Source organism: Schistocerca cancellata, chromosome 1 (assembly GCF_023864275.1).
Source record: "Schistocerca cancellata isolate TAMUIC-IGC-003103 chromosome 1, iqSchCanc2.1, whole genome shotgun sequence".
NCBI lineage: Eukaryota > Metazoa > Arthropoda > Insecta > Orthoptera > Acrididae > Schistocerca > Schistocerca cancellata.
In genome coordinates this window covers 265,079,902-265,102,838 of record NC_064626.1, presented here as the reverse complement: position 1 = coordinate 265,102,838, position 22,937 = coordinate 265,079,902, and the positions used below count along the sequence as shown (strand labels likewise).

The 22,937-nt window shown below is 37.9% G+C and overlaps 2 protein-coding genes across 2 annotated transcripts in view; one reads left to right on the top strand and one right to left on the bottom strand.

Moving 5' to 3' along the window:
• The window catches only part of LOC126170885 (nucleolar complex protein 2 homolog), a 31,246-nt gene extending 30,287 nt beyond the window's left edge, over window positions 1-959 (bottom strand). Inside the window, exon 1 of the mRNA XM_049920757.1 lies at window positions 910-959. The gene's annotated coding sequence lies outside the window, so the exon portion shown is untranslated. The remainder of the gene's footprint in view (window positions 1-909) is intronic.
• Window positions 903-22,937, top strand: part of LOC126170869 (signal recognition particle 14 kDa protein) — a 39,467-nt gene continuing 17,432 nt past the window's right edge. Inside the window, exons 1-3 of the mRNA XM_049920756.1 lie at window positions 903-1,028; window positions 1,114-1,186; window positions 2,300-2,412. Of these exons, the coding sequence (XP_049776713.1) occupies window positions 1,005-1,028; window positions 1,114-1,186; window positions 2,300-2,412 (210 nt within the window). The 5' untranslated portion in view covers window positions 903-1,004. The remainder of the gene's footprint in view (window positions 1,029-1,113; window positions 1,187-2,299; window positions 2,413-22,937) is intronic.

Here is a 22,937-nt window from a genome sequence, read left to right as displayed (position 1 = left end):
CTAATTAAAAACAAAAACATTCAAATCAGTTACTGTTTTTTAATTACTTCGAAGTGTTAACAGAAGCACTAACATACAGGCAATGAAGGCAGTTCCAAAGCATTATCTAATGCATGACACTTTATTTATGTGTGTTGAAATTAAGATTGGAAGATAATGAAAACGATTTTATTTACATTAACAAATGACAGTAGGGCTATAGATTTGGATCATCAAAAATAGTGCCTCTGAGAAGGGCTGGGTCTTGAAATAATTCGAGATGCGTTCATTTACATAAAGGAACGGGCAGTATATATTGAGACACCACAGGTGATTCTTCATGTGGAATGCTACCTTCAAAAATTATGTCCCTGACAAGGGCTGTGTGTTCGGAATATCTCGGAAAAAGGCCAAGGGTGATAAACAAATGTATGTAGTCTAAAATGTGGTAGTACCCTGAAACTGGTTTCAATTTGTCAGCAAAGTGCAAAAAGTAAAAGTAACATCGATTCTGGAGAATGTAAATGTGGACACAATGCGAAATGAAAATCTGTCCACAATAAAATAACAATCTACAGCAAACAATGACCAAGAAAATGTAACAATTGCACCGTTAACTAGTGACTTCGGAGTTTACATTAACAGAAAATACAACGTAAGTAAACATCGATACAGTGTTGTAGTAACGCTACGTATACCACATAATACCTCAACCGGCTCTCATTCCGTTTGTAAACAAATACACTAAATGGGCTGTTGTTCAACTGTTCGCCAGGTGTGGAAACAGTGTTCCAGGTAGGGTAAAATTAAGGGTTTGTTTTGATCCGATAAATGAAATGAAACAATAATGTAATATATTACTTTGTGAATAGAAATAATGTTTTATTTTTATGTTAATATAAATATAAAAAAGCGCCAAGTAATACCTACTGATGGTAGACGATTTGGTGTTTCATACGAACGTGGACTCTCTGGTAAATGTGTTGTAACTTTGATGCGGGAAGTGGCAAGTTTTAATATGCAGTATGGTGTTGCTTGAGAATGAAGTTGTAAGAAGCTATATAAATGTTTTGTATGTAATTTGATAGTATTGCTTTTGAAAGATTAAGTTCCCATATATTCGTTCCTTTGCAGTTTTTGACGGAGCTCACGCGAATGTTCCAGCGCGCGCGAAACAGTGGGGCTGTGGTTATGGTTATGAAGAGGTGTAAGTGTTCAGGTTCTGATTGGAAGAACGTAAGATGTGAAGTTTTGTTATTATTATGTCGACCGCCAAGATTTTTCTCCTCCACCCATATATCTCTCGTGTCAAAATGTCGATGTTAGTATAAGCGTGCCTTCGTTTGTATTGTAACGCGTAGATTATTCCTCAAGGCTTCTTTTTCTTGTACACTCTATGTTTGAATGATTTTTTTTAAGACCCCATCTCCACTTCTGTAGCCCGCCTTTTTTACCGCACATGTATTTTCCTCTTGCGTATAATAAACAAAGTTGTTTTGAGCTTGCAGCTGATATTTAGTGGTAGGTGATAACAGTGTTGTTTCGTTTTATAATATTTCGGCTTTGTTTTTTCCTTATCTTGCAGAAGCGCGAGTGTTAACGTTTTACTTAAGTTTTCTTTACCCCTGACGTGTTTATTTGTGACAGAGTGGCTGTAGTAGCCGTATTTTTATCCTGTGTATGAGATAAATACATCCACTGTGCTCCAGCCAGCTCCACCAAGGTTTATGTTTACAGGAAACTGTTGTGAAATACGTGGTTAGACCTCAAAGCTACACAGAAACTAAAAAAATGACGTCGAGTTTCAGGATATTTTAATCAAAGTGCAATGGGAGAGTATAGTCAGGATTTTATTATTAGTGATATTTGGAATTTTGTGGGGCCCTAAGTCGTTATTTTGAGCTTTAGAAGCCGTCCTTATGTCCCTATGTGAAGTCATTCATTTAGTGTGTTTCTCATTAATTAAAAAAAAATTGTTTGAACATAATTTTTTTTAAAAAAGGAGAGAAGTGTGAATAATTTAAAAACTTCAGGGAGTTTTTCTTTATGTATGCGTATGTAATCTGGCAAGGATCAGATTTAGAGTTTCTGAATGAGTTATGTCAGGCAAAGCAGATTGTTTGCTCTGTATTAGATACTGCCACACTTTTTTTTACCTGACTTTTCTTAACATTATCTCAAGGTTTCACCAGTGTTTGTTTTTGGTGTTCCTTCTCTTGGACATGCAAGCTACTGGGGAAAATTTCAAATATTATGAAAAAACACAAATGAAGGAAAAGATTCATTTATGTCATTAATAACAAAATTTTAATCTTTTCAGATGATGGCCGCACAAAACCACATCCAGCAAAAGGAAAGAAGCCTCTTCCAGAACCTACAGAATTTATGTGTCTAATGAGAGCGACTTTAAAGAACAAAAAAATCAGTACTGTTGTAAGTTACAAAACATATCTGCAGTTTGTTTTATAATAGGCCTAATCAATTTATTGTTTATTAGGGTGTACCTATGAAAAGTTTTGAGTGCTAAGTGCAAAATGAAGTTGGCATGTGGGATGTCCCAAAGTAAAGCGTGAGGTTATATCTTTTTTGCTATAATTGTATGCCAGATGAAGGGAAGAATATGAGTTCAGTGAAAAATCAAAGATATTTGAAGGAGCATTTTGCACCAATTGTTTTAATGTTATTCTGTCCAAGTAGTGCTAGTTCGTAAAGATACATAAGACTGATAGAGCTAGACAACATTAGGTTTCTCGTATGTAACGAGTGGAGCATCTGGGTAGAGAAATTTCACTTTATTGCAGTTTTTACCAGCATTACATGAAGCACTATGGAATTCTTCAGAAGAAGAAAGTGAATATATAAGATATATTTATTGAAGATAGTAGGTTAGTTTCGCTCCTAGGATTTCCTTTTTGTGCAGTTTCCTTCATCAATTGGAGAACTATTCAGCATGGTTTGTGTTAACATCAGCACAGTTTTTAATTGCTATTAAGGTGCTATCATTTAAATGTAAAAAGTAATGGATTGAATGGCATTAAGCTCTTTCCCTTCTCACTTCCTCTTCCTCCATTGGTACATAGTAAATTTTCATAAAGAACATCGTAGCTTGAGTTGGTGTATGAGAAGAGCACAGCACTAGGAACAAAGTGAACAGTTCGCATCAAAGAAATGGTTTACCTCCAGCATTGAGAGCCTTCATACTATGAAGGGACTTAAGCTGGCAATCAAACGAACATGTAACACCAACTCACAAGTGGCAATATCTGCTACTCAATGCTTACCTGTTTATCATTACGAGCAATCATCATCAGATCGTCGGTGAAATGAAATTCTGCCAATGACGTGGGTGGCGCAAATCGTTGTTTCCATACTGAAGTATGATACTGTCTAATTTTTTAAGCTGTTTCTTCAGCAAAGCTGTTGAAATGATTTGTGAAAACACATCAGAAATAGCTGTTGGATGCCCAGCACTCAAAGCAGCTTCAGAAAAGGAAGGAAAGAATTTCAGTAATTATGCAGAGTTGCAGCTAACACTTTGACCACATTCATCTGGAAAAGCTTCCTTGTCATTTTGATGTTATATTGTACAAATTTCTATACTCATACATAAGCTGTGGACTTTTAGAATTTCAGATATGGCAGCATGAATTTAAATATTGCCTCATACTTGATGGACATACATCCGATTGGGAGACAAGATGGTGCTCCTATGGAAAATATTAAAAGGCCTCTCTCAGACAGTAGCCATGCGGTCTGACGTGCCTTGCCACCATTCACGCAGCTGCCCTCACTCTCCCTCTACTCCCAACTGTTATTTCACACGGGGTAGCCATGCGGTCCGAGGTGCCTTGCCACGGTTCATGCAGCTCCCCCTCCCTCCCTGTCGGAGGTTAGAGTCCTCCCTCGGGCATGGGTGTGTGTGTTGTTCTTAGCGTAAGTTAGAAGTTAGATTAAGTAGAGTGTAAGTCTAGGGACTGATGGAACTCAGCAGTTTGGTCCCATAGGAACTTACCACCTCTACCACTACCCAACTGTTACAACATGCCTCTATTCAGGTAGTATGTCTGTGGGATACCTGCCATAGTCTACATTGTGTTGTCATAATACTGGCTGATAAAATTGGGCAAGGAATATCAACTTGCAAATGCCAAGTAATGACAGCTCCTTACAAAAAATTAAAGCAGCTTGATTCATGGCTGAATTCGGGAGTCCACATGTTACCAGTAAACTTGATTGCATGATTCCTAGTACCAATCTTTGACTGTCTGCTGACTTGGTAAATCCACATTAAGTATTTTCTTTAGAGTAGAACATGCAAGAAATGTTTATTGTGCACTGGCCTGTATTTCATGGTGCATGCCTCCCACCACAGTGCTAATCCTGTATAGTTCACTGCTGTGACACCAACTGAGTTACAGTGCATTCTTCCACCACAAAGGTTTATATTATTATTATTATTATTATTATTATTATTTAAGAACCTTCAACATCGCAGCGCGTCAGCAATCGTTGGTTAATATATTTAAAAAAACTAAAACCCCGCCTCAGTTGCGAAAAAAGCACGTAGTGTTAAGTGTTAACCCACAAGTGCCTAAGAAGACCTTTGTCAATGATTAAAAGAATACCATAGCTATACATTTATAAACGAAAAAGCAAACACAAACAGTACATATGTACAAAGTCAAAACCACTACTCAACTTAATGGTGTACGCTCCACCTCACACTGGCCTATGTTCGATGGGTCATGACCCGCCATAAACTGCTGCTACAAATGGTCGCACACTTACAAGCCTTTTCTTTTTCGTTTATAAATGTATAGCTATGGTGTTCTTTTAATCATTGACAAAGGTCTTCTTAGGCACTTGTGGGTTCTGAAGAAGGTGTAGTTATCTACGCCGAAACCTGGGTTAACACTTAACACTAGGTGCTTTTTTCGCAATCGAGGTGGTTTTTAGTTTTTTTTTTTTTAAACATAAAAAAATTATTTATTATAACACAGGTCCAAACCACACCATCTCAGATTTTCTTGAAATTTAGCGTAGGTGTACTGTTAGTATAGACATAGAAAAATGTGAAATTTTGCTGGCCTAAGTCAACTCCTGAATTACAGAGGTGTAAAATTATAAATGGGTCCAAAAACAGGGAATGGCAGTTTTCGGAGTTTGTGGTAGAAGCTTTTATAATTGAGCTACAGACCATGGATCAATACCCTTTCCTATGGTATACAGCAAGATATGGTTAATATAAGAAAATTCTTTTCAAAACAAAATTTAAAATTTTAATTTTTTGAAAAGTACAAGTTTTAACATTTCCAGATTTATGCTGTGAATAGCTAGTATTGTTGTAAATCACAGGCCAGAATATAAATTTGAGGTGATAATTTCTTCAGTAGTAAAAAAAAAAAAAAAAAACAGTAATTCAACTGTGTACTTACGTTAATTGTTACAACTCTACTAATGTTGATATTTTCAAACATAAACATTGCTGTGATAAAGATTTAAGTAAATAGTCCACTGTAAAACTAACTATTAAGTAATAGGTTCTGTTTATCATTTTAAGTTTAAGAAAGCTTCATTTGCTTGGTATACATCACTTCCAAGTAAAATATAAGTTCTTCCAGTAGGATTCACAGGTTTTATTTTCACCAAAACATCCATTACTGATACTCACAGAATATAAGAAATTCTTGGATATGAAAAGTGCAGTGATGCATGCCCATACTTTCAGAAGGCTGCACATGTGGCAGTCTGTCAACCGCAGAGTGCGCCTCGGACTTTTGTATGTGTGTGCGAGATCATCGTCATAGCCTGCCACGTGCTCCACTCTACTTAAGGCCAGCCAAGCTGTGCTTGGCCTGTTCTCTGTGTGCTTTGCTGTAGCTCTTTGTGTGCATGTTGGTTCCTGCTGAATGTTAAAATACTATATTCAAGTTGTTAACACTTTTGTGGAATAAAGTTGTGTTCAGTCTACTGCTCATGTTGTGCTTGTACGTAACGATAACATGATTGGTGGCCAGTGGTGGTCCTGTTCTCCGTGCAAATTTCTATCTTGGTTGGTCCTTCATTTATTCTCATGATGGCTAATGTGTTAAGTAGGACATTTTACATCGGCTGATCAGAGATCAAGAATCATTCGCCACAGTGTTGCACCACCAATCAAAGACTCTGGGCAGTCAAACTGTGGTGCTTCAACCATTGGCTTCTGTTTTGTGTAGTCGGCATGTTCCTTAGCCTGTGTCATCTGCTGTTTCGGCCTTTGCGGCTCCCATGGTTTATCTGTCTCCCTTTTCTACATACGATGAGTCTGTTGAGGAATAGGACACATACGAGAAACGTGTGCGACAACACTGTCACGCTTTTGGGATTACTGACAATATTTCATGTCGTACCTTGTTCCTTTCATGGGTATCACTGAGAATGTACCAAGTTTGCACCTTTGCAGGATGTGTCTTCTTTAATGTTGGACCAAATGTGTGAACCTCTTTCAAAAATGTACTGTAAGCGCATTCATGTTATTGAATCCTGGGTTGAGTTTTACCACTAAAAGAAGCAACCACATCAGTCCTGTTGAGCATGGGCAGCGAACGCCATGGGTTAAGTCGTCATTGTCATTTGTGTCCAATATGATAGTCGTATACTGATAAGATTGTGGGAGATCATATCATTTTTTTAGTTCCAGATCTTGAGATGTGAATGTGACCTCTAGTGTGAAAATCCACCCATTTCTGAGGTTTTAGCTATAGCACAGTGAGCAGTGGAGAACCAAATTGAGTCATGGTGTGCAGTATCAGCAGTCCAACCCTCTCCTCTACAAGCTTCAGATAGTTTGTAATGGGAAGATACGGGCTCGGCGGCCCGCACACAACCACAGCATCAAGGCAGCTGGTGTCGCAAAGTAAACAGGCCAGTAAACAGCAACATACGCATTCCATGCTCTTATACTGTCCTTATTGTTTCATTAGCCATGAGCACCCAGACTCCCCAAAACACTAAGCGAAATGTCGTAATTGCAATGAAAAAGGTCACATTGCTTCTATTTGTAATGCTAAAACTTAGCGCAATGATCCTGATGTAGGTATGGACAACATTGTATTGACTATTTCTGTTGTGTCAACCAAGCTTTTAATTGATGTTATGGTTTTTCATAAAGTTCTACACATGCAAGTGGATACAGGAGCTGCAGTAATCTAGTTACAGTCACAAACTTGTATGAGCTGGAGTCCCCCTTCGCTTCTCCCTGTGTCACGAAAGTTAGTAAATTACAATAAACAGTGTGTTCCTATTCTTGGCCAGTTGTCTGCCGCAGTGACCTACAAGTCAGTAGTCCAGTCATGTACATTTCTTGTAGATAACACATGTAAGGAGCATCTTTTTGCATTAGTTGCTCTTAAGTTGTTTGGTTTCACCATTTCAGATGAAGTGAATTTAGTGTCTGAAAGTGTGCTGTGTACACAGTTATATGCATTATATTCAGAGTTTTCCTCTTTGTTCTCTCCTGGATTGGACAGTACAAGTGCACATTACCATGAAACCTGCTTGGCCTCGTCTTCCAGGCCCATCTGCTGCCACTGGCAGTCAGGGAACAAGTGAAAGATGAGTTAGATCACCTCACAGAATCTGGCGTTGTTAGACTTGTTGTTTCAAATGTCTGTGAATGTACAATCTATGGTGGATACATACCTGACACCATGTATGGGCAAACATTTCAAAGCTATCATGGTCAATATTTCTCAAAAGTTGACCTGTTAGACACCTATTTGCAACTCCCTTTAGCTACAGAGTCCCAACATATGTGGGTTGTCAATACCTTCTTTGTTCTTTACTTGCAGCTATCTTTTGGAGTCGCCAGTGCTATTGCTATTTTTTGCTTGTTTTTGGGGCAACTTACAGCACCTGTGCTGGAGTGTGCAAACTATTTGGATGACATTGTAGTTTCTGGAGCCTCCACTGAGGAGCATTTACAAAATCTCCATACTTGTTTTACTCTCGTGCAAGTGGCCAAGTGTAATTTAGAAAAATATCAATTTTTTCAAGCTTTTATCATTCATCTTTAGAAGTTTCTTATGAGGGTCTCAAACTCCTGCATCAACATGTTTCTGCTATTGTGTTACTTACACACCCTATGTCAGTCTAGGAATTTCAGGTTTTTGTAGATAAAGTCACCTACAACCATACATTTTTGTCTGGGACAGCGACAATCGCTGCGCCAGGTGACTCATGTTCACTGGTTGCTGGCTTGCGAAACCACATTTTCCACCCATAAGGCCACGTTACAGTCTGGGACCTGTGTAGTAGTGTACCAGCAAGGCTTCCACTTGCTCCTAGCAACAGATGCCTCAAATTATTGGTTGCGGGCGGTACTGGCTCATAGATATCATGATGTCTCCTAGCAGCTTATTGTTTATGCCACAAAAATGCTGACTCCTGCTTAAACTAGGCACTCTCACATAGAAAAGAAAGCTTTATCTGTTGTATATGCTGTGAAGAGATTCCATTTTTTCCTCTGTGGTACCAAATTCCACCTGGTCACTGATCACAAACCATTGGTTTCCTTATTCAGTCCTTCTGCATCGTTACCAGGTGAAGTGGCACATAACATTCAAGGTTGGCCTGTTTTGTTTTTCTGTTACAACTATGAGATTCATTTCTGTCCTACGAGTCAACATGCAAATACTGATGCTTTGTCTTGTCTGCCGGCCATTCCAGACCCAGGATTTGATCAGGAGAAATTACTTTTCATCCACAAGATGTCTCTATACAGAAGACAACTGATGGTTTTCCTGTAACTAGTGCACAGGTCTTGAAGGTTGTAAATTTAGACTCCGTTTTATGGGAGGTCATAATGTTTGAACAACATGGTTAGCTGGATTTACCACCTCCTCATGTGCCCGACACCCTCAATAATTATTGCATCTTTTGAAATGGTGTTCTGCTTTTAGCCACGTATCACATGGCCCCTCAGTGCTTCATTCAGGGGTTCTCTGTTACATGCAGATCATTGGGGTGATCATGCATAATAGCATTGGGCCCATCGACATGTGATTTGGCACAGCTTGAACGGTGAAATTACCCATCTGGTTGCGTCCTGTTCACAGTATGTGATGCTCTAAACTGCTCCCCGTGTATCATTGTCTCTTTGACTGATGCTGTCACATCCATGGGATCATATGCATATGGATTTAGCTGGCCCTTTTCTCAACGCTTATTGACAATTGGTAATTGATGTGTATTCTCAATTTCTCTATGTCGTTTGAGCAGCCTTGTCCAAAATTTTATCATTTGAAGGCTTACTCATGACGTTAGTGCCAGATGATGGTCCACAATTTTCATTGCAAGGGTTTGCAGCATTTAGTGATTCCCATCACATTCTTGGCCCGCAGTTCCATCCTTAATCTCATGGTGAGGTGGAAGCCTAGTTTGAACGTTCAAAACTGAGATGAAACAGTATGCTGCCCACACTTTGTCTGACATTGCCTTACCTTGGTTTCTCTCCTTGTACCGTATCAAGCCATTTAGCGAGAAGAGCTACTCCATGGATGCCAGCTGAGGACACTGGTACACTTCCTACTCCTCCATTTGGATGTCAACCTGTGCAGCCGCTGCACCTCTTCCAGCCAAGTGTGGCTGTCTGCTCACGTGGTTTCGGATGTCGCCGTATGTGGATTTCACCTGTCATCACCACCTGCCTGGGGCGGTGCCCTCTGACGTCCACACGGAGGACGACCTCTGCTCGGGCCGCAGTGATCAGCTTCACCTCTGTGTGGACAGCCAGGTGCCCTCTGATTTCACACTATTGTATCCAAGCCTGCTGCCGATTCTCCACTCCCACGCAGGCAAGGGCCTCTGTCCTCAGTGGCCAAACCAGCAGTTGCTCTATTGCTTCTGACACCATTGTCAGGGATCTTGTTCCTGAGCGGCTGCCAGTACCAGCATCATCAGCGCCACAAGCACTGTCATTAGAGCTGACACTCAAGATTGACACGGAAACAGCCCTGGCATCTCCAGTTTTGCTGCATGACTTCACATGGAAAGGTGGGCCCATGATGTGTGTGTTCCCGAAGCACTTCAGACCGTATGCTCCTATTGCACCACGCCATCTTAGCCAGAGTCCAGTGTACAAAAAGGACAGTGGGGATGTCTCAAGAACCCTTGATCTATCTAAGAGGGGAGGAATGCAGTGACGCATGCGCATACTTCCATAAGGCCATGTGTGTGGCAGTGCTATGTTGGCCACGGAGGGTGCCACAAAAAGGAGGATATATATGGCCCAGTTGGATGAAGAATAGTTATTTTTACTTCATCAAGTTATTCACTTTTGTGTTGTAAGACATACCCAAGCCACAAGTTTGCTTGGTAGAGAACAGTGATGTAGCCTGATATGTCCGCTAATTTTAGTTCATCGGGAGATTTTGTCGCTCCCCTTTCGCAAACTTCTGAATTCAAAGAAAAGTATTTCACCAATATTTTTGATCTAGTTTTCAGAGTAAATGCATGATATTGATGCATTCTTTGGATAGTCAGTGCTTGTTCAAAGCAATTTTTCGAGAAACATCTGGATTCAATGTCTTGAGCTGAATACGAGAAGTCTACATTGGTAATGTTTTCTGCTGCCCATTAAAAAAGTTGCAGTAGGATTTGTATTTAGGTTTCATAGGGACTTCGCAAACTGGCATAAGCTGTCAATCTCTTTACAGGTCCTACAACACTGCCACAAGTCCCTTCTCCATGTGCTTCCACTTTAAAATCTTACTCATGGAAACAGAGTTCAAGAAGAATTTTTTTTTTATTGGGCAGCAGGCCCATCTGCATAATAGTATAACTTTTTTGGAAGGTTTTAAATTTGGATTGTCAGAAAAGTTGAGTTTTTTAACAAGTATATACAGCAACTGTTGTTGCGCTCTAGTGAATTAGAAACAATTACATAACTAAGATGTTCAACTTTGTTTTCCTGTTTGAAATATATAACAAAGGGTTGGGTTGTGACCTGTTGATTTGTTGTGACTCTGAGCTTCATCTTGTAGAAATATGCTGCAATTTTTAGAAGAATCACATGTGGCAATGAACTCTTGACTCTTTCAGATTTTCGTTTGTGCAGTTAAAAAAATGTCCGTGCTGCTTGACAATGTAGTCATGCTGAATCAAAGAGGACAACTTGCTGCAGAGTAAATCAGTAAACTCTTCTGAATCTTTTTCCTAAGTGTCTAGATTACAATGGTCAAATGAAACCCACCGATGTAATTGCACTTTTTCAATTGAATTTTCATCATAGGATTCTTCCAAAATTTTGTGCATCTCAGTTCCACCTGGACAATAAGCACACTTCCCCTTGTTGCAATCAACAGACGATGGGCTACAAAGCACTTTTACAAGGCATTGCTAGTGATTTTTAGTTTTACATTTTGTTTACAGTTCTAAATGTAGTATTTCCTGTCCTCAGTTTCATGTTTTGCTGATTTGTCCAGTTTGGCCAGCTAACGTACAACATGTAGATCTCAATTCAGCAAATTTAGAGAAACCTCTTTGTATGCTCGAAAACATGTCTTTTAAAATTTTTACAGTACTTCCCTCTGTTATATGTTCTTATTTAAGCGTATGTAATACGAGTCTTTTCAAAATCTTTTATTTACTTCCGTCTGATGCAGTTACTGCCTCATATTCTTTAATACCTGGCATCGCTCTACCAACAACATTACATTCATAAAATGAATTTACATTTTCCAGTGCCTAAATTGGCAAGCTTTATCCTGGTTTTAAATTTGGACCTTCCAAAAAGCCTTTTTCTTTAACAATTCTTTTTGACTGCCTGGCCATGTAGTTCGGTGCATTGAATTCACGCATTATGTTTCTAATGCTCCAATTATTTTACGAACATGTTCCCAGAAGCATTAGCCTTTTCATTCTACTCATACATTTGGAAAACTTATTTTTCAGATTTTTTTTACAATTTCACATTTCCCATCATCATTGTTGCTTTCTGATGACAAACTTTCAGCAGAAGCAGAAAACAGTTTTATAGTTGCGGAAATTTTTCTTACTTTCGATGTACAGTACTTCTTATATTTTGTTTTTCTCTTACCAGTTGGAGACTTGCCCAACTTTTCAAGAGATATATTAAGTGACTGTACAACCTCTGAAATAGTTATAAATTCTGTATCAATGTGCAATAGTGTTTCTGAATGAGAATGCTCATGTTCAACATTTTTGTCACTTAGGGACTATACATTTTGTAACACAGTAATTTTCTTCCTACATTTATCACGGATTTTTGAACTGCAGTTAAAATTCAGGCATGCATTATGTGATATTTCTGAGCTTTCTTCTGTCTCTAACAAAGTGATTTTGTCTGTAACGCATTGCAACACTGTATGCTTAGTGTCTACTCCCATCTTGATGAACAATGTGTCATTTCTATCTTGAGGGGGGAACACTCAAACGCAGTTAATGTTAAAGTAGAAAGTCACTTGTTAAAAATTAGCCAGAACTTTTACATTTTCATGATTGATTTTAAGTCACTTTTTAGCTTCCAATAATACCTGTTATTGAAGCACAAAATATTTGGCCTAATTTATTTATTTATTTCATGTTCCGTAGATCCAGTTAGAGGGTCAATCACAAAGATATGGAATGTGTCAAATTGTACGGGTTTCAATTTAAACTTCCAGTAAATACAAGGGCAATTCAATGCCAAATTGTACATAGTTTAAGTAAGACATACTATAAATACAGTAATAGATACAATGTCAGCTAGATAACATAACAACCATTTAACAGAAAAAGGAGTTCCAAATAAAGGTTAAAAATAAGAGCACAAAGTTAAATCAGATATTAGGCCTACAAGAGTAAATACAGGTACAGCCAATCTGTTGTTACAATAAGTGTGCTAATGCTCAAATACACAATAAAATCAATTGAACTACTTGTAGACACAGTAAGTTTAGTGATGGTATACATTTTCTTTCAATTATTCATCCACAGTATAAAAATATTTCTCTGTCAGGTAATCTTTGAGAACTTGTTTAAATTTTGGCGGTTCTGTATGAACACATTTGATATGTAGTGGTAGAGCATTGAACAGCTTAATGCTGGAGTAGTTAACTCCTTTTTGTACCAGAGTGAGACGTTTCATTTCGAAATGTAGATTGGAATTTCCTGTTGTCTTGGTAGATAGAATAATTTTTGCACACAAAGGTCAGCAAGGAAAAAATATACTGTGAGGCAGTTGTTAGGATACCTATCTTCCGAAATAAGTGCCTGCAAGAGTATCTTTGACGGACCCCACACATTATTCTGATTGCTTTTTTTGGATGGTAAAAACTTTTTTTGCAAGTGGTTGGTTCCCCCAGAATATGATAGCATATGGCATCAATGAGTGGAAGTATCCAAAGTAGGCAACCTTAATGGTCTCAACTTCAGCCACTGAAGAAATTACCCATAATGCAAATGTTGCCGAGCTAAGTTTTTTACATAGATGAAGAATGTGAACTGACCAATTACATTTGCTGTCTATGTAAGCACCCAGGAATTTTGTATCTTCAACTTTCTGTATTGGTTGATCTCTACATTTTATGTTAATTTCATCAAGATTACTTTGTGATGTATGGAACCTCATATAATGAGTTTTATTTGCATTGAGTGAGAGACCATTTGAGGAGAATCAATTCAAGATGTCATTAAAACCAGTATTTGTAGTTTGTTCAAGATCGTGATCTATCGAGTTGTCAATTAGAATTGTGGTATCATCAGCAAACAGGGTAAGTTTGCTGTTTGTCTCAGAACAAAGAGGAAGATTATTAACGAAGATGAGGAAAAGCAGTGGGCCCAAAACGGAGCCTTGAGGCACACCACACGTTATCGTGCCCCATTCAGACGAGGCAGGTTCTCCAGAAGAGCCATTTAGCATTACAGTCTGCTTCCGATCCTGTAGATATGATTGTAGCCACATGCCAACAGTACCCCCTAAACCATAGTATTCTGCCTTTTTCAAAAGAATTTGGTGGTTTACACAGTCAAAGGCTTTTGCAAGATCACAAAAAATACCCATTGGAGACTTTTTTGTTAATGGCTTCCAAAACTTGGTTGCTGAAAGAGAATATTGCCTGTTCAGTACAAAGACCGGCATGAAAATCAAATTGATTTTTGCATAAGATACTGTGGAAGTTGAGATGGTCCTGCTGTGCATGAGTTTTTCAAGAATTTTCGAGAAGGTAGTTAATAGGGATATTGGGCGATAGTTTGTAACAATGCTTTTATCACCTTTTTTAAAGAGAGGAATCACTACAGCAAATTTTAGTCTGTCAGGAACAATCCCTTCTTGTAGGGATGTATTGTATATGTAGCATAAGACGGGACTAACAAATTTATAACAGTGTTTCAGTATTTTACTAGAAATATTGTCCACACCAGCAGAATTTTTATTTTTTAATGATCTAATTACTCTTATGACTTTGCTTACAGTAACTGGAGGTAAAGATAACTGTGGGATTCTGTTGCTAATAGCTTTCTGTAGGAGGGACAATGATTCTTTCATAGAACCATTACAGCCTGTCTTCTCTGCTGCTCTCAAAAAGTGGTTATTAAATATTTTTGAACCAACTCATGTTTCTTTATGATACTGTCCCCTGTTTTAATCTCTATCTGAGACATGTTTCCTGTTGTTCTGCCAGTTTCCCTCTTTATTACATTCCATATAGTTTTAATTTTATTTTCTGAGCTTTCAATTTCTGATTTTATGCACATACTTTTAGATTTATTTATAACCTTCTTGCGAATGCTACAGTAAAGTTTGCAGTGTTGTTGTTTCTTTGGATCATTACAAGTCCTGAGAGAACTGTATAACATCCTCTTTGTTCTACAAGATGTTATTATCCCTGTAGTGATCCAAGACTTCTTGGCATTGCCTATATGGCTATTTCTAACTACTTTTTTTGGGAAAGATGGACTCAAATACAGACATGAATTCATTTAAAAATGAATTGTACTTTTTGTTTACATCTGTTTCCCTATAAACTGGGCTCCAATCTATCTCTTTTAGGCTGCCATTGAATTTTTTAAGGCCCTGTTCATTTATTATCCTAAAAGATTTCCAAGAATGCTTGGAACTGTTGCACACACTAATGTAATTGAGCCTAAGCAATTGACCACCATGATCAGAAAGGCCAAGGATTGGATGTACAGTGATCTCATTGCATTTAGACTTATCTATAAATATATTATCTATCAGACTTTTACTGTTAACAGTAACCCTAGTTGGGAAATCTACTATTGCCATCAGATTATAAGACTCCATTAAATGTACTAAATCAGCTTTACTATTGCTCTCATTTAGGAAATCAACATTAAAGTCACCAGTAGTTATGAAGTTCTTGGACTTTGAGTACAGTATGGATAATAAAGAATCTAAGTGCTTAAGAAATACATTCAAATTCCCTGAGGGTGATCTATACAGTGCTAACACTATAGCCGTGAAGTCATTTACAGTAATCTCAACACCACATACTTCAATTTGTTGCTCTATACAATGGCTCTTTAAATCTAATGCATTGTAAGATACATTGTTTTTTTTTACATAAATTACCACTCCACCTTTTTCCATGATGGTTCTAGAGTAATATGCTGCCTGACAGTAACCACTTAGCTGCAACCTTTCAATATCTTTCACATGATGTTCACTAAAACATAATACATCAGTATCTTTTATTCCTTGTGGTTCCTCTAACAGAACAGTAATGTCATTTATTTTTTTACCAAGTCCTCCCACATTTTGGTGAAAAATCGTCATTTCTTTGGAATTAGAGACAGATGTAATCTTTTGCCTAAAAATTATCTGTACTTACAGACACAGTACGTTCATTACTAACAATTTCATGAAACATTTAAGTTTGAAACTGAGTCTGACTTGAAGGCTGGCTGGAGCCATTTAAGTGCAATTGGTTCCAACTTTGGGGTACATTTGTGGACTTCTTCCAATATTTTTGTTTTTAAGAGGGTACCTTATGCTTTTTTTCCTGATCTGTTCAGGTGCACACCATGTCTTGTAAATAATTCTTGTCCAAAACTGCTTATATCTACAACACAAGTATTGTTAAAATGCTTACACAACTTTGCTAACTTAAGAGTTCGTTTGTGAGATAGCATCATTTACACAGGACTGTGGGATTAAGTCATGTCTCTTTGGAATGTTCACAACAAATACCTTAGACTGATGAAGCGCCGATATTTTCTTCTTGAGCGACTGTATGACATCATTCCCTTTGTTGCAGGCAACATTGTTTGAGCCACCTATTAAGATCACACACTCGCCTTTTTTACTTTTTCAGGAACACACCCCACTACAACTTCTTGTAAGTAATCTTTAATAGCAGTCACAAGTAACTAACTTCCTATGCACCCACCAGGACACTCCACTGTGACAGTGAGTATTGTTGTGACAATTGGCACGAGTACACAGTTAAATGCTGTAAAGTGTTATGTATCCCAAGTCTGTAGGTCAATTAGGAAAGCTTCTACAGTCGTTCTAAAAACTGCCATTCCCTGTTTTTGGTCCCATTTATGATAACTTCACAGCTCTGTAATTCAGAAATTAGTTGACATAGATCAGTAAAATTTCATATTTTGCTAAGTGTATACCAACAGTACACGTGTGCCAAATTTTAAGAAAATCTGAGACAGTGAAGTAAAAAATGGTCCTTTTCTGTGTTGATTTGACATGGAATGACCCTAAATGAAGATACACTCCCCCACTCTTGTAGGAATAGCAAAAAGAGGTTTAGGCTGATTACAGCATGCACAGTAGTGATTGATCACTTTCATCATGCTTCATACGTGAATGGAATGGGAAAAGGTACTGGGAAGATGTACACTCAGTGGTTTGCAGGGTATGGGTATATATGCAGAATTCTCCTCTAATAAGGCCTACTAGTAAGCTGAAGGGACAGAAACATAAAATTTTGTGGACAGTGGTTCCTAAGAACAAGGAACTTCTTTGGATCTGAGAATGTCATATTAATCATAAAAAATACATCTATGGAGCTTAGAAATGCTGTAGAAGAAAATTGATTTACCTCAGTGGTAAAATCTAAAACTGTGCTAAGGAGCAAACGTCGCTAAATGAAACGGTAAAGATGGCTTTCTTGGCTCACAGTGGGAGAAATGTATTAACAGTTCTGGCCAATACTTTTGAAATGATAAACAGTTAACTTACTTTTTCTGTTTGCTTGCTTTTATTTGACTGCCCTTATATATTCAATTTTGGCATTGCTTTTGTGGACAAAAACAGGAGTTTCCCTGCTGTTCACAAACATTCAGCTGGAAAAAAAATGTTGCCTCTCATGCGATAGTTACCTGTGGATACATTGCTACAGGAACTATGTCATAAGCAGTTCATTTGCAAATACTGGACTCAAACTGTGATCACAATGCTTTCTTTTTGAATAGAAAAGAAATTCCCGAATTACTTGATATGTCTGCCAGTTTTTAATTTAGTGTATTAGCATAATGTCTCATAAACTACATGTTACAATTTACTCTTAATTGGAAATACTTTGTTTCTTTGATTTGCTAACATTAGTGACCAAATTTGTCTATTTTGTTGATAATGTGATGATGAAATATGCAAGTTTTGCCACATGTTGTCTTCTTTGGACAGTCATCTCTTACCTGCTTGCAATAGTAATCTGTGAGATCAGTGCTTCAGAAATTTTGTCATCAGCTTTACTTCTGCAAGTGTTATTCTCACACAGTCATTACACATTGAGTGTAATGATGTATTAGCAGTAGGTAAAGGAGTTCAGTGGTCATAATCTGTGTAACAAATTATTGCTGGCAACATTAAGGAAAGAACTGTGCAAGACATAGTGCACTTTTTTTTTTTTTTTTTAGGAGGGGAAGAAATAACATTGAGAGCAGATGGCAGTCTTGATGTGCTAAGATGTCATACATACTGCATTTTGAAGAGAAACTCTGAAAGCTTTTTTTACAAACATTCAATATGCGAACCATGAGTGACCCAGCAGACGGCATTACAATAATCGAATTCTTGCCATACCCGTCCCAGTATGGCGTCGTCGACTGTGGCAGTCGCTGCCCGTATTCTCTCCCGGAGCTCTGCTACATCACGTGGTAGAGGCGGTACAAACACACCAAATCTTTAATATGTCCCCAAAGAAAAAAGCCACACAGATTGAGATCTGGTGATTGGGGAGGCCATTTCGAAACAGCTGTCCCCTTCTGTAGCACGTCCGACCATCGATGTGGCAGCTCTGTGTTCAGGTACCCACGAACTTCACAATGAAAGTAGGGTGGAGCTCCGTCCTGCTGAAAGGTGCCTGGAGAGTCCGATTGCATTTGAGGCATCAGCCATTGCTGCACACTTGTTTATTGTCGAACTCCAACGCACAGAAAGCTCGCTCCGCACCTGAATTCGCAATGTTTTGCGACTAGCGCTGACTATCGGCAGATTACCAAACTATGTTGTGGTGGTATACATGAAAATAAACTTTCAGGGTTTCTCTTCAAAATGACATATGTATGATATCTGTTCAGTGCTTGGTTCTTGTGCAATAAATAAATAAATAAATAAATAATTGAAAGTGTTCCCGGACTTTATGTACACCTTGTATAGTGTTCAGTTAGAAGGTAAGGTATTACGTAACAAAGCGGTGTTGATGACTTACAAGCACGTACTCATACTACAGTATTTTGTTGTGGGATGTGAATATGCATTGACTAAATCTTTCCAGAATGCTGTCGTAATGTTTGTTACACGTGCACCACCTTTTCAAATTGCCAAGTGTTTTAATTTAGTAACACAAATGTTAAGTATTTGTTCTTTTGTGTCATGGTGAGTGCCAGAGTTTTCAAAGTTATTGTAGAATGTGTTTTCTTTCCACCCTGGCCTTTTTTTATCAACTGAAATTTAATTTGGATATTGGAAGAAATGTGCAAGTTTTGCCAGAGTTTGGCTGTTGTGGCCAAACATCTCTTACCTGCTTGCAATAAAAATCTGAGAGTGCATTTTTACAGAAGTTGCGAGCCATCTGCTCTACTTCAACTATGTTCTCTCAAACAGTTAATGTTCTTGCTACACAATATGTGAATATTGTGAGGTAATAAAGGGTCTCCATAATTTCTTGATTATTTGATCAACCATAATTGCAGTAAATGTATACAAACAAAATTCCTTGAACCTTGACCAGTTGAACTTTGTTACAAAGGTTCATCATCACCGAGGCAAAAGGGGGGGGGGGGGCTTCAAAGCAACTGGTTTTAATATATTCATAAACTTTTAATTGCTCAGTGGAGTCACTGACTCTTCAGACATCTACTTATTTCTCATTTCTGAAATTCTGGTACTAACAATATGCCTGATGCTGTGCTGCAGTAACGATCAGTGCGTGTAGGGAACATCACAATGTGTCGCAATTTGAAATGTGCAAACCTCCATGGTTCTCACATTTGTGGGCTGGTACTTAGCAGACAGTTGGCTTTTTTTATTGTTTGTAGATGAAGAAGGTAGTTGCAAATTGTAAGGATTTGTTTTGCTGTTGGGAACACTGATTGGAACTTTGTAGTGTTACCCTATTTACCTGTGCTAATATGCCTCCAGTAGCTGCACCACTGCCATATCTGGCTGAAAAGTGATTGTCATAAGTAGGCTATTGTAAGTAATGTGGTCGACACCAGGTTTACAGTCCAGAACACTTTAATTGCATTTTGATATTAAAGAACCTACTGTTTATTTTCAGCTCGAGTATCATCTATCATAATTTATGCACAGATAAATGGTTAATCCCTTACTACACTCTGTTGATGTTCTATTAATACGGTTGTTGAAGTGCAGTAACTTAACATGGATGTATTAGTACAGTGAATCGTTAAAACATTCACTAAATAAAGCTTACAAATCTCTGTCCTTGAAATCTAATGGGCAACTCCATTACAAAAATTATCCACACAATAAGTATAATTTGGAAATAATGATTCACAGTCCAATACTGTTGTCACAGTTTTCACATTTATTTACATAATTCATGAGATTAATTAAAAGTTCACAGACAATCACTGAAATACAGTCACTGTATAAACTCTCAAAAACAGAATTTGGGCAGAACTGCACCTTTTACGACATATGATTTGTGCTAGCTTATCCGCGTACATTGGCTGTAATTTTGAGCACAGATCTTCTGTACTTCTGTTAGTTACAATTCAAGATTTCTATTAGAGAATAACTGAATGGTGGAATAGACTTGTTCGACTGAGAACTTTTATCTAAAACAATAATTTCTATTAAACCACACTGGTTAGTTTGCCAAAATATGGGGTTCTATTTCAGTAACAATATTTTAGTTAACAATGCTAATTACTCTGAAACTTAATGAGTGCAGTTGTTACTAATGTGTGTTTCTTTTGCAACATCCTTTTACTGTTTTCATAGATTCAGAGAAATTGTCAGAAAAACATACATTCTGTCCCTGCAGACAGAGGCCCTGACAATCAGCAAATGGAAAAATAATTCTAAGACCATCTTGTGGTGTCACCACCAGACACCACACTTGCTAGGTGGTAGCCTTTAAATCGGCCGCGGTCCGTTAGTATACGTCGGACCCGCGTGTCGCCACTATCAGTGATTGCAGACCGAGCGCCGCCACACGGCAGGTCTAGAGAGACTTCCTAGCACTCGCCTGAGTTGTACAGCCGACTTTGCTAGCGATGGTTCACTGACAAAATATGCTCTCATTTGCCGAGACGATAGCTAGCATAGCCTTCAGCTACGTCATTTGCTACGACATAGCAAGGCGCCATTACCAGTTACTATTGATGCTGTAAAACCTGTACCGTCAAGAACGATGTTCACCATTTATGGATTAAAGTTAAGTATTCCAGCAGCTACGTACGTTCTTTTTGCTAGTCTTAATTTCCTTGACCTGTTCCAGACCTCACGCCAGCCTTCGTGAGCTAAAACGCATGCCTTTCGGCTTCCTCTCATAGTGGGTTGGCTCTCTTGCCAATCCACAACACATCTGAGGAAGCCATCTAGGCCACTTATGTGCTATTTTCACCTGAGATTGTAACTATTGCCCAAAGAACTAACACTCTCATCCACTGCACCACCAACTATATTTTTGCCTTGCTGGTATGCTCCAGAATTGTCAACTTCATTTTATTGGGGGAGTTTTAGGAAAGTGTTGGTCATCTTTAAAGGAGACCGCATGTAGAACACTAGAGTGACCCATTGTTGAGTACTGCTCAAGTGTTTGGGACCCTTACCTGGTCGGGTTAAAGGAAAACATGTAATTAATTCACTTTATCTGCTTTGTTGCCCTGGGTAGCTGGTACTTCTCTCGGCTGTCAAAACTGGTCAAAAACAGTTAGTGATAGGACAATTCCAGTAATGTAGACCAGTCCAGTTGCAGTCTCTCAGGTTTCTGTTAAGTACAGGTAAATGAATAGTTACATACTGGTCTTATTTATAGTTCTTGCTATGCAGTCGTAATGCAGTAGATCTCACCTCAATTAGATAATTACCAATCGGTTGATGTGGCAAAAGGATGATTAACATTAAGTCACAAGATTAGTCACTATGTTAGGTGATATGTAACACAATATTTTTCAGGTTGAACGTAAAATGTAACTACAGCATCAAATTGCACAGTGAAAGTATGTTCATACTATTTGATACTGACTGTTACTGCATTGGATTGTTACCATAGCAGAACACCATTTTCACAGTTATTCAGTCATTGAAGTCAAATGTGAACTCACGTTGTTAAAGCAATTACGAGATATTGTCATTGATTTAATAAGCAACACATGACAGGATATGAAATTGTACTCAAATGTGGTACATTTTACGACCTGTTAAGACTGCATCAAATTTTTCCGTACTGAGTGACATAGTTGTTGCCTCTGTGATTTATGGCTGCTTGTATACTCTGGGACTCAAATGGTCATATAAAGACTGGCATGAGAACTTTCTATTATTTTATGAACTACATATTACTTCAAAAATCAGCTGTGTTGAATGTGATTCTTTTAAAATGATTGCAAGTTTTCTCTAAAATTTGGTTTATAAAATGTTACTGTTTAAAAATTTAGAAAAATAGGATGATACTATTATGCTTCCGCAATGTGAATCCCCTTGTTTACAAATATAAGCACCATATTGAAAATCATAGTAAATTATATGAAATTATTAATTACTGTATTAATTAACAATTGGTGTATGTCATACCATACAGAAAAATTAATGTAACAAAGGTAGGCAGCTGAAGGTCAAAATCTGACAGTGCTTAGGGCAAAATATGTATTGAGTGTTGGTAGTTTAAAATGCACTGTGGAAAGTCAGAGTGCTTAGCTTTTGTAGGGCGTAAGTCATTATATTGTATTCTGCCAATTAGCTTATAGGTTTTTCCACTTATTGAACTTTAGCATTATCTTCAATTAATTATAACTTTTAATTAGCATAATGTATACCCAAACTAACAGTATCAGTGGAATCAGGCGACTGAGAAGAATAAGCTGAACAATGAATTTAAATTTAACTTGGCCTGTCACCTGGTTTTCATGTACCTATCACATGTTACATAAACAACTATATTATAGATTAAATAAACTTTGAAGTAAATCTATAATTATTGGGTACTAGTGACATAACAGATGGGCAGTACCTGTGTGTTATGTCTCAGGCATTGAAGCAGTTCAATGGCATGCTGCAGTATTTATTACCAGGAGGTTGTCAACACACAAGTATTACGGGGAAGCTTTGCAAACACGAATGGGTATCCTTGGAGGGAAGATAATGTTCTTTTCATGATAAAGTTTAGAGAATGGCATTTGAAGCTGAATGCAGGATGATTCTACTGCTGCCAATATACATTTTGTGTAAGGATCAGAAAGAATAGGGCTTACACAGAGGCTTATAGACAGCCATTTTTCCCTTGCTCTATTTGTGAGTGCAACAG